Source organism: Argentina anserina, chromosome 6 (assembly GCF_933775445.1).
Source record: "Argentina anserina chromosome 6, drPotAnse1.1, whole genome shotgun sequence".
Classification (NCBI taxonomy): domain Eukaryota; kingdom Viridiplantae; phylum Streptophyta; class Magnoliopsida; order Rosales; family Rosaceae; genus Argentina; species Argentina anserina.
This window is the reverse complement of record NC_065877.1, coordinates 25,624,989-25,636,420: the sequence shown is the minus strand read 5'-3', so window position 1 is coordinate 25,636,420 and position 11,432 is coordinate 25,624,989. Positions and strand designations below refer to the sequence as shown.

The 11,432-nt window shown below is 36.9% G+C and overlaps 1 protein-coding gene across 1 annotated transcript; it reads right to left on the bottom strand.

Moving 5' to 3' along the window:
• Positions 1-7,768: 7,768 nt before the first annotated feature.
• LOC126800791 (agglutinin-like) lies at positions 7,769-9,486 on the bottom strand. The gene is made up of 3 exons (XM_050528207.1): positions 9,039-9,486; positions 8,394-8,849; positions 7,769-8,230 (listed from the first exon to the last, which is right to left on the bottom strand). Exons 1-3 carry the CDS (start codon positions 9,360-9,362, stop codon positions 7,865-7,867), a joined length of 1,146 nt encoding a protein of 381 aa, XP_050384164.1. The 5' UTR covers positions 9,363-9,486; the 3' UTR covers positions 7,769-7,864.
• Between the last annotated feature and the right edge of the window lie 1,946 nt (positions 9,487-11,432).

The following is an 11,432-nucleotide window of genomic DNA, read 5'->3' as shown; positions in this document are numbered from 1 at the left end:
CAGCGTTCTTGGTACCCGTATTATAAATGCATTTGGGTAACCAGAAGGGTTACTTAATTTTCTCATGAGCGTTTCTTTACATATTCCTTTGGGACAACCAGATGGGCTGTCCATTGACTCATGAGGGCATTTATATTTGTTGATTGTGATTTTTTGTATATTTTGATATGCGAATTATATTTTGATTTTACTCATACGAGCTATAAGCTTACCGGGTTTGTGTTTACAATCCCGGTGCACCAATCCGATGGTGTAGGGGATAACTCTGCAGGTGTTGATTAGTGGAGATTGAGCGACAACTCCGGAGGCTAGAAGTCGTTCGTATCCTATTTGTGGTGAGGTTTTTTTTAGCGTGGATTTGTGTGCGAGATTTGGTGTGGTTTTATTTGTGAGACTTGTGAGGATTATTACATTTCCATTTTATGTATGGATTATAAATTTGGATTGTAATAATTGGTTTATCTGAGTTGTATTGGGAACTCAGAATTGATCCGCTGTGACATTTTAAATGATTTCGATTTCATTGAGATTGTTTTTGGTGTTCTAACGACTTTGAAATTTTGAGTTTTTAAGCTCGAAATTTTGGGGTCGTTACAGATAAATTGAGGTTTATCTTAAATATCGAAAATGTAGTTTAATACGTCGATATTAAACTACACGTCGCCACGAGCTCATGTCTTCGGAATATTTTTCCTATTCTCAATTTAATTTTTTACGAATTTCTAAAATTTTAGTTTAATTTTAAATGTTCTCTGAAAATTACATTTTTTACATTGTAGAAGCTCAATTCTCTAACTCATGACCCGAGCCCAAGACCCGGGTCCAAACTCTCTCTTTCCTTAAAAGACTCCACGTTCTCTCTCTCTTTCTCTCTCTCTCTATATATATATATATATATATATATATATATATATATCTTATTTTGTGCGACAACACAGGATACCCTCCCTCTCTCTTTCATCGACGAGGCTTCTCAGCCTTGTGCCTCCGCGGTCCGGCGATTCTGACAACATGCAACCACACCACCACACTCGCCGCTCTCTCCTTTACGTTTTTATATCCATTGATCATCATTTCAGTTCACCTTCACAAATCTCCTCGGAGAAGCTACCATGGATTTCGGCCTGGTTTTGGGCTCCGACGAGCTTCCTTGACCACGATTTGGTAAGCCCAGTCCTCTTATCCTTATCGGTAATTAAATTCCTTCTTCAATTTCTTTGATTGAAGCAGATTCAAGCTTCTCTGTTTTCTGGGTTTTGTCACCACCGCGCCACCATCGTCATCCTCCCTGTCTCAGGTGAGACTCAATGGCTTCAGCAAAGCCACCAACCCTTTCTCATCTTGTTTGGACAAATTCTGGAGCTGCAGTAACATGAGAAAAAGGCAGCAACTTAGTTTGGAATCGGAAAAGGAGCAGTAGCCACGGCCATGCGTCTTCAACTTGTGGAGGTAGCAATCTTATCTCAATTTCCTAATTTCTTGCGTTTGTGAACTCGCTGGGTTGTTGTGGTATTGCATGTTGGTTTTGGCTTGATCGGAGAAGAGTTTTGCTACCAGATTTATTATCGGAGAAGGAAGAGGTGAAATCCTTGGTTTTTACTTTTATAAAATTACCTTTTTACTATTTTACGGTAATGTGAATTACCATTTTGCCCCTGATAGAATTAATGTTTTTCAAATTACTGTTTGGTAGTTTTACCTTTATAGTTTTATGCTTTTATCCTAAGTTATCTTTTTATTATTTATCAAAAGTATTTTACGATTTTGTTTTAACCAAAGGTAACCTAGTGAAAACAAATTTCTTTCAAATGGTGACGAATAAACATAACGTTTAGTTACGATTACTAGTAGTAGATCCGATTTTTTGGTTCGAGAATTGGGAACTATTTAACTTAAAAATGTGTCGGTATAATAAATAAATCATCGATACAATTTTGAGTAACTTTAATATCCCTAAAGTATGCTTAGTATCGATCGACTTTTGAAGTTGAACTATTTTCGGGTTTTCTGATAATTAGTCAATAATTGGTCAACCCTGGAAATACTTGGTCAATAGAAAGTCAAATGTTGACTTCTTGGTCAAACTAGGAATACAAAATCGAGTCAATTTATAATACTAGAAATTGGTATTGACTATTTGATAAATAGATTCAGAGTTGATGCTACGGAATCGTACAAAGCTTGAACAGCAGCAGCATTACTTCGAAATTAGATTTGCAGTGAGGATTCGGCACTTCAATCCAAGTAGGGCGAGCTAACCCCCTTTGTGTATTTTGTGTCCTTAAATTCATTATCGATGGCTCGGTTGATATTTAAATGTTGAAATACATTATTAATTTAGAAATGTTAAAACTCAAGGATACACAACTAGTTTGTAAGTGAGTAAACATGAGAGTGAATGGGGCCCGAGAGTCTGGTCAGCCCTCGGTGTCGTAAATCTCCGATGGGCAATGTCATGTTTAAGACTTGGATCCATCCTATATTGTATTATTAAACGCATTCCATTAAAATGGACACTCTCACTCCTTTGTTAATTCAACAAAGGCATTTGGGCTTGACTTAAGAGGTGACACATCCGCCTCCTAGTTGTTAGAATCGGTCGCCATTGATTGGATATTATGATGGCCATCTATGCATTGTTTTCCCGTAAATGATAACATAGCTTGATTCTTATTAAATGTTTTAAAGCACGTGCTAACATCTAAATATTTTAAGTTTTCATAAAACTTAACCTACCCTACTTTCAAATCATATAGATGAGCTGACCCTTATTGAGTGAGCGAGGACGAAGCTCACCTCTACTATAGTTTTATGTGCGTGTAGGTTAGGAGCCAACAAAGGTTTAGAAAACTTGAAGCTTAGGAGTACACATTCCTTGAGCCATTTGAACTCGTCGTTAGTTCATTTGTTCTCTCTTGATTCTTGTAGTATTTGAGATATAAATGTCGAGGTTATGATATAACTATTGTCACCTTTTATCGTATACTTTGGGTTGCCATCATTGTTGTATTTGTTTGGGCAGGTGACTTGTATATCACCTTCCGTAGTTTCAAAAACTTTGTAATGCTTGCGTAATTATTCCAAGTGAATTTTTAAAGTCATACTTGAGTTTTCAATTCAAGTTATGTTTGCAAACTTCGTTTGTTATTTCTCTTGTGAAAAATTTATACAGGTTTCTATGTTGGTGAGTGTTCCAAGTTATGTTCGCTTGTTAATCCAAAAATAGAGTTTACTGTTAGTATCCCTTCCGGGATGTGACATGCATGTTGGTTTCAATCTTTTACAATTGCTTAGTTTTTTCAATCTTATCATCTAATGTGGCTAAAAAGGAATTATGTGTTTTGGTTTCATTGTTTCATGTCCTTCTACATGTTCCTCAACATGTTCTTCTATTGGCTCTTCAGCCACTTCCTCCGCAACTTGCTCTGCATTATCTTCAACATCATTGAATTCTTCATTGGGATTTCGCTCCTGTTTAACATCTTCATTGCCTAACTGTTGTTGTTCCTTAGAAATCTATGTATAGCCCTTTGTTTAGATCATTGGTTTCCTCTATTTTTCTCTTTTCAGAAAGTTTAGCACACCTGGATGATAAACATTTTTTGATAGGAGCCATTACAAATTGTATGGGTAAATTGACAATAAAAGATTGTAGGTGGGTTTCGAGGTTTTTTTTGTTCTTTTGCGATAGGGGATACTGAGTTTTTTTTTTTTTGCTCAAAACTGCAGAGGTTAAACATGGATTATGAACGAATAATTGATATATGATTTATTAAAAAAACGTGAGAGTTGGAGTTTTTTGTTTGAGTCTACCAAGTTAAAGAAATATATGTCATCTTACTTACTGGAAAGAAGTCCATATTATGTACAATTTTGCTTTAGGTTAAAGTTGATAAATCTAGAAATTTAAGCAACAAAGTAAAAATAACGTCATTATTACATCAACGAGTATTAGTTAGCAAAACTGAAAAGATAACAGCTCAAAATACCAAGGTCACATTGGCACAGCTGGACTATTACAAAACATGCAGGTGGAATACACGGGTCATGCAATGTTCTCCCATCACAGGCGACAGCCCTCTCTCCCCTAAGAAAGTATTCACTTGCTTTTTGACAGAAGCATCTAGAGCCCCATAGTTGCCACTTAGGCTCATAAAAGCAGCCTCGTAGCCATCAAAACATGTAATTATGATATTGCTGAAGCACGTTAGCATGCTGATCATATGCTTGTTTCGCAAGAGTCAGGTCCGGATTCTCATCATCTTCATTCACCAATGCAACATGATGTTGTACAACATAGGTATCAACATGCTTTATGAATAGTTCTAACTCAATGTCATAGTTCAACTTTGCAGTTTCATAAATAACTCGAATCGGGCCTAAAAACACTTGAATTCATTGTTTACATCATCTGCAGACTAAGTGGCTACATGAAAAAACTTGATAACGACATTATCAAGCTCGTGGTTAAAAGCCTGGTAAAGCCTCTTAGACTCAAGGAGTCCCTCCTTTGCTGCAATAAGGGAAGCTTCCCTTTCTCGCAATCGAGCAGCTGTTTCCGCCATTAAATCTAGGTCTCCAAAAGTCCATATTATGTATAATTTGGTTTAAAAGTATTTTATATTAGATTTTTTTTAAAAATTGACTTATGCGGCTTCTACTGATATCTTAATGTCATCAGAACTTTTCATATGAGCCACAACAGATCAAGTGATTCCAAATCACATATTACAAAGCGACAGTGACCTCGTATCCCAGTGAGCCAACACACTCGTACATGCAAACGCTTCAATCCAACCACAAAGGAATCATACAGATTTAGGAGGCCCTTCAAAATGAATCTTCTCACGTCTCTTTCATACTCATAGCAAACTATTTCATAGGTTGTTATTGCACCATGAGCATGATTGGATACTACCATGTAGATAACCCTACGATTAGGGGTAGGTCGGTTTACACATATGCAAACCCCTTCGTCTTGAAAAAGTTGTAGATGCTTAGCTCGGATACTGTGTTTAGTGGATCACTCACCCTTGAGTTCGACGGTGAAGTGATTAGCTTCAACATGTTTGAAGCTATGAGGTATTCGCTTTCAGAATTGAGTGATTATTTTTCAGTTGACATTCTCGATTCCCTTGTAGATAACTATCTCGATACCTTGACACATGACGATTTGCCACTCACCATTGCCCAAGGGGCCGGATTTACAAGTAATGGCTCCAACATTTCTGAGTTGGAACCCAATGATGTCGTGTCATCTTTTGTACTAGAGAACATGGCATCTTTTGACGTTTTGCCACGTGAGATAAGTTATGTTCTCCCCTTCCAATTCTCTTAACTACTAATAAGAATCTATCTTCAGTGGTGTAGCCCCTAAAGCTTGATCGTAAGGTACTTCCCAACCACTTAAAGTATGTTTTTTAGGAGATTGAGAGACCTTTCCGGTGATCATATCACCTGCACTCGACAAGCTTTAGGAGGAGAGACTGGTTGAAGTTCTTAAACGACACAAGACGGCCATAGGTTGGACCTTAGCCGACATTAAAGGACCTTATCGAATTTTGCTTGAAGATTGAGCAAAATAGACCAAGGAGGCCCAAAGACGCCTTCTCCCACCAATGATGAAGGTTATGCAAGATGAGATCACGAAGTTGTATGATTGTGGAGTGATTTTCCTTATTTCCGTTAGTCGGTGGGTCTCTCCCATTCAAGTTGTACAAAAAAAGTCCGGAATCACGGTAGTGAAGAATGAAGATAACAAGTTAGTGTCTCAGAGAACGGTGACTGATCACCGTGTGTATATCGAATATAGGAAGCTCAACGCCACAACAAGGAAGGATCACATGCCTTTGCCATTCATTGATCAAATGCTTGAGAGGTTAGTCGGTCTTTCTTTCTATTGCTTTATTAATGGATATAGTGGATACAATCAAATTAGTGTTACGGAGGAAGATCAAGAAAAGACGACGTTCACATTTCCTTTTGATATGTTTGCTTATCAAAAAATATTTGGACATTTATCGAAAATATTATAAATAGGGGAATTAAGGAGAAGAATCAGAAATTCGGATCGGTACTGTCACGAGTACTGTTCACCCCGAAAAAGCATATTTCGCCGAACTTCAACTCGTCCGATCTCCCTCCTCCGGCAACCGATCGGTAAGATTCTTGTCCCATTTTGAAGCCTTTCATACTACAAACCCTCCAAAATATTTAACCCAAATCGTTGTGTGCTAGGAGAATCGAAGAAAAGAAATCTTAGTTTTTTAAATTGGGGCTTTTCGATTCTTGCTAAATTGAAGTGTTTAAGCTCAGAATTAGACTTTGGGGTGAACTAGGAAGTTGTTAGGAATGTCATTTAGATTATGGTGGTGAAATTTGGTGGTCGGTGAACAGTGACGCCTCATGAATAGTGCTGTGAACAGTGTTCTTGAACATTTATGATGAACAATACTCTGTGAACAGTAAATTTGAACATTGTTTTATGAACAACATTTAGCTGTACTGAAATCGTCACCTAATATTTTACGTATCATTTTCTAAGCATTTTATCATGCTATTAGGTGACCGACGTACGAGTGAGGAAACTACTTTCAGTGTCGTGGAAGTTGCACGCAAGAAATAATTAGGGTGAATGTGAGTAAACCTCACAATGATCATCATGATCGAAGTCGTATTATAATTATTGAATTTAGTTTGAGTTGTCACCATAGTCGTTGCATCACTAGTTTATATAAATTATTTTAAAAATATGTTTTGGTTTAGATTACGTGAATTTGATCGTCTACGGTTCATAGGTAAGTGAAACGATATTTTAATAAATGATTTTAAAAAGGTTTTTATTGATTATGGACTATGGTGAATGTGAGTAAATCTCACTATGACGAGTCTACGCTTGGTGGTGACTCATATTTATGTTTTCTTAAAAAGATCAAACTATGACATGTATATAATATAGTGGGTTGTGTATGTGTATAAAATGGTAAATATGATACATATATATGAGTTGTTATATTATATATTGTTACGTTTTTATTTCCAAATGAATTATATTGTGGCAACTATGTTTATTATTTGAGCATGTCGCTTGTTTTTGTACAATAACATGTGATAGTTGTTTGTACGTGGTATTAACTTGAATTATGTTAAAATGTTTTTGTGGTCTTTAGACATGTTGGTATGTCGGAACCTAGCTTTGGTCAGGCGACAGTTACGATACAAGTAGAGCTCTAGTATGTCTGCCGGTATACTGGCATGAGAGGTAACAGATGGGTTACCGGCTTATGAGTACCCATATTTTTGTATATTGGGTAGCAAGTGGTTGCACAATGTCTGGCGGCGTACTAGCATGAGGGGTAACATATGAGTACCTGAGTCTCATGAGCACTTATATTTTCAGATATTATTGGACAACCAGATGGGTTGTCTTGTGACTCATGAGTACATTTATAATTAAATATTTTCAGTATTTTTCTTTTGTATTTATATGCGAGTTATATTGTTGTTTTACTCATACGAGCTGCAAAGTTTACCGGGTTTGTGTTTACAATCCTGGTGCACCTATTCGATGATGTAGAGGATAGTTCTGCAGGTGTGAATTAGCAGAATCAGAGGGCTTTCGCTGAAGAGTGTTGAAGATTTCTTTCTGCTATTTGTGGTGAGGATTGAGTGAATTTTACATTTCCATTTGTTGTGTATTATTACATTTACATGATATGGACTCAGTTTCGATACACTGTTATGATAAGATGATTTCAATATACTTGACATTATTTTAGAGTTTTCATGGCTTCGAATTCGAATTTTTATCATTCGAAATTCGGGATCGTGACACAATACATTTACTACACACTCTAAATGATTGTTACAAGCTTATACATGTACACTCAACACCTGTAAGACGTGTAGTAAGCTTAACCAAAGATTCATAAGCTTTCCAAAAACCCTTTCGAACTCCCACGAAGAGTCCTCTTTCGGGAACACGAGATGTATGGAACCCAATTGCATCTAGGTGCCAACCATTTCTTCCTTTCAACCCAACAATTTGCTCTCCGTCTTTTACTCTGAAAGTAAAGGGTGTGCCAACTTGTATTCCAAATGGTCCAAATGTTCTTCTATTGCTCTTAAATTCAAGTGACCGTAATACCACCGGAGCGCCGACTATCCAGGTCACCCCACAATAATGTCCGGTGACACTCACCAAAAACTCATTTGGGTATTCCAACTTAATCTGTAATGCATCACAAATAATATTCACTATGTGATCAGCAACTATATATGTTACACGCATATTAGTTTTTGACGAAATTAATCCATGGTGCATATTCAATTTCTATGAACTAGGGTCTAGTTATGTATCAGAGAAGTGACGAGAACCAAAACATGAAGCTTACCTGAACCGTATTCAGAGGTTTATGAAGATCACTGCCCTGGTCATGACCTCCATGCGTGTCGCCTATAATAAGCTCACCATTTTTTTTATACACCACACACAATGAGTCAATGCATTGACCATAGACTAGGGTGATTTCTCTGATCCCATCAAAGCTTCCATCATCCCAAGGACCTCCTCCGGTCGTTCCTCCATAAAGATCCGGCGGTTTTAATATATGAAACCCAATTGCATCTAGGTGCCATCCATCTCTTCCCTTAAAGCCAACAATTTTCTCACCATCTTGTACTCTAAAATTAAAGGGCGTCCCAACTTGAACTCCAAATGGTCCAAATGTTCGTTTATTGCTCTCAAATGTGAGAGACCTTAAGATGACCGGATCTCCAACTATCCAGTTCACCCCAGAATAGTATCCACTGATACTCACCAGAAACTCCTCAGGGTACTCCAGCTTTATCTGCAATTCATAGATAACACTATTACATACTTGCGTATATGCACGGGCAGCATGGCTTAGAAATGACGAAACATCTGCACTCTGATGTTTATGTTCCATATAGTACTCTGTTTGGCTAAATCTTCAGTGCATACCCTATATCTCTGAGTTGGGGTTTAGATATGAATACCAACATATATGAAAACTCACCTCAGCATTACTTAGGGGCTTGTTGAGTTCACTGCCCATGCCATGACCTCCTCGCCTTTCGCCTTTGACAAGCTTACCATTTTTATCGTAGAATACACACATCGAGTCGATGCATTTACCATAAACGAGGTTGATCTCTCTGATGCCGTCATGGATTCCATCATCCCAAGGACCTCCACCCGTTATTCCTCCATAAAGTTCCGGCACTACCGAATTGTTTTCCTTCCCTCCTGATTGCTTCTTCTTGTTGCTACCTTCCTCATCATGATGATTTCCCTTCATACAAGTTATACATGAGATGTTGAGGGTTGGGGTGATAAACATGGTCGCTTGACGCTTGCTGATCGACTTGAAATGAAGCGATCAACCAAAATGGAGAGGTGTCTGGGCAAAAACAAAGGAAAAGATTTACGAAATTTGGAATTCGATGGCCGGGAAATGCTTTCAATTCAATCTAATAATGCACATTTTCATAGCTGCTATGATGTGACTCCACTTAATTATCAATTTATCATACGCGCATTCCATCTAATTATTTACATCTTCAAAGATGATATGATGGGACTCGACTTAATTATCATATGCCAACACGTATATGAATAATTACTATTGATGTTTTAAAAATTAACAATTGAGATTGACTTTTGTTCGATACTTTGATTTAAGAACAAGCAAAGAAATTAAAAAGTTGATTAGGTAGTCAATCAATGTATATGCTGAGTTCTTTTTCTTTCTTTTCTTCTTGAAAGGGAAATATCTGCTGACTTCTAACGTACCGTTGGAAGTGTTGTATTTAAATTAATCAATTTCGAAAGTGTTGAATTATATGCTGAGTTCTAAGTTGTTGCCATCTCCTTTTTACTTGTCATACAAGGATATGGCTGCAACATGGATCCTCAATTTTATCCCACTAGATCTTGCTTGATTTAAACCTTGAGGAAAAGGTCAACAATGTATACATATATCCGTTTAATTAAGACAGTATAACAGATTTGGGATTTGGTTTAGTTGCAGTTGTTAGGCTAAATATATACACTCTCTCCCTCTATTTGTATTTTTTTTTTTACGATTGAAACAATATACTCAAGAATATTGAAATATATATATATATATATTAAAAGAGAATAATTAACTGGACCCTGTACCTAGCTAGGCATCGATCAATACGTTAAATCTCCTCTAGAGTGATCACAATATTATCCATGACTCGTCATAGATGAACGTCCATATTGTGTCTGCAGTTCCTTCGATCATTGCTGAACCATAAATGCCATGCATGTTCTTACCTATCTTTGCTTAATTTCTTCCACTCTAATATTTGGCACCGGCAATAAAAAGGTTAGACGAAGACCGATCGTAACCGAAATGGCAACTTGTACTGCCGTAGACTTTTCGTCCCAAAGTTAAGGGGTGCTCGGTGCTCTTCAGATTGGTGACGAATACCAGAGCCTACAATTAATACGTACAGAGCAAGCATCATCACTGGGGTTAAAGGCCTGTGATTTACAGAGATCTGAGAGAAAAAACGATTCATAAAATTTGTGAGTGATGATCGCAATGTCTATTTATGCTAATATAAGCCTTACTTTTGTTAGAATTCATGGATTATTAAAGAAAATGTAGAAAATTAGAAGGAAAGCAAGAAAGATTAGGCAAAAGACTTTGGAGCTACACTGTATTTGTATTCATTGACCGTTATCTATTATTGAAAGAGTTGCGTATGTTGGAGCAGTTGGGAGTGGTTGAAGTCAATGTCGTGTTTCAAGTATTTAATGCTAAATCTCTGCCGATCTGTTTCTTCCTCATGAAACATGCTAGACCATGCTCAGTCCACATTTGTGTGATGCTCGGTCCACATTTGTGTGCTATAATCTTGGAATAATTCTAGAGGTTTTAGATTATTGTATAGATTGCTAGTTTTTTCTCCTTTAATTGTTAGAATTGGTTTTGTTCCGACTGGTCCAAAACCTTCTCTTTTTGTGTGTATATATATATATATATATATATATATATATATGTTGTAGCTTTACTCTACACATGAAATATACACAGAAAATTCATCTCTATCTCTTCACCTTGTTTTCATTACTTCTCTCTGTCATAAATTCATTATCTATATTGTTATAAAGAATATTATCAACACAAATACACAAGCCAATGTAAAATTCATTATCTATATATGCCATCGGTACTGTTAACGCGCGACTTAACTCGTCCTGATCTAGAAAATCAAGCCTGCAAGCATTTGAAGACCCCTTCTAGTTTCATTTTGAAGAGTTTTCACTCTTCCAAGTCGAATTTGGGATTTGACCAAAAAAAAAACACGAATTTGGGAAACTGTACGTAAAGATTACTTGCTACGATCGATGAATAGAGACGCAGACACCGCACTTT

What these genes read in the sequence shown, in the direction of transcription:
- LOC126800791 (XM_050528207.1), bottom strand. Translation starts at nt 9,362, where the DNA reads ATGTTTATCACCCCAACCCTCAACATCTCATGTATAACTTGTATGAAG. An exon ending in AGCCCCTAAGTAATGCTGAG is followed by an intron (nt 8,850 to 9,038) that starts GTGAGTTTTCAT and finishes TATGAATTGCAG; the next exon opens with ATAAAGCTGGAGTACCCTGA. An exon ending in AACCTCTGAATACGGTTCAG is followed by an intron (nt 8,231 to 8,393) that starts GTAAGCTTCATG and finishes GATGCATTACAG; the next exon opens with ATTAAGTTGGAATACCCAAA.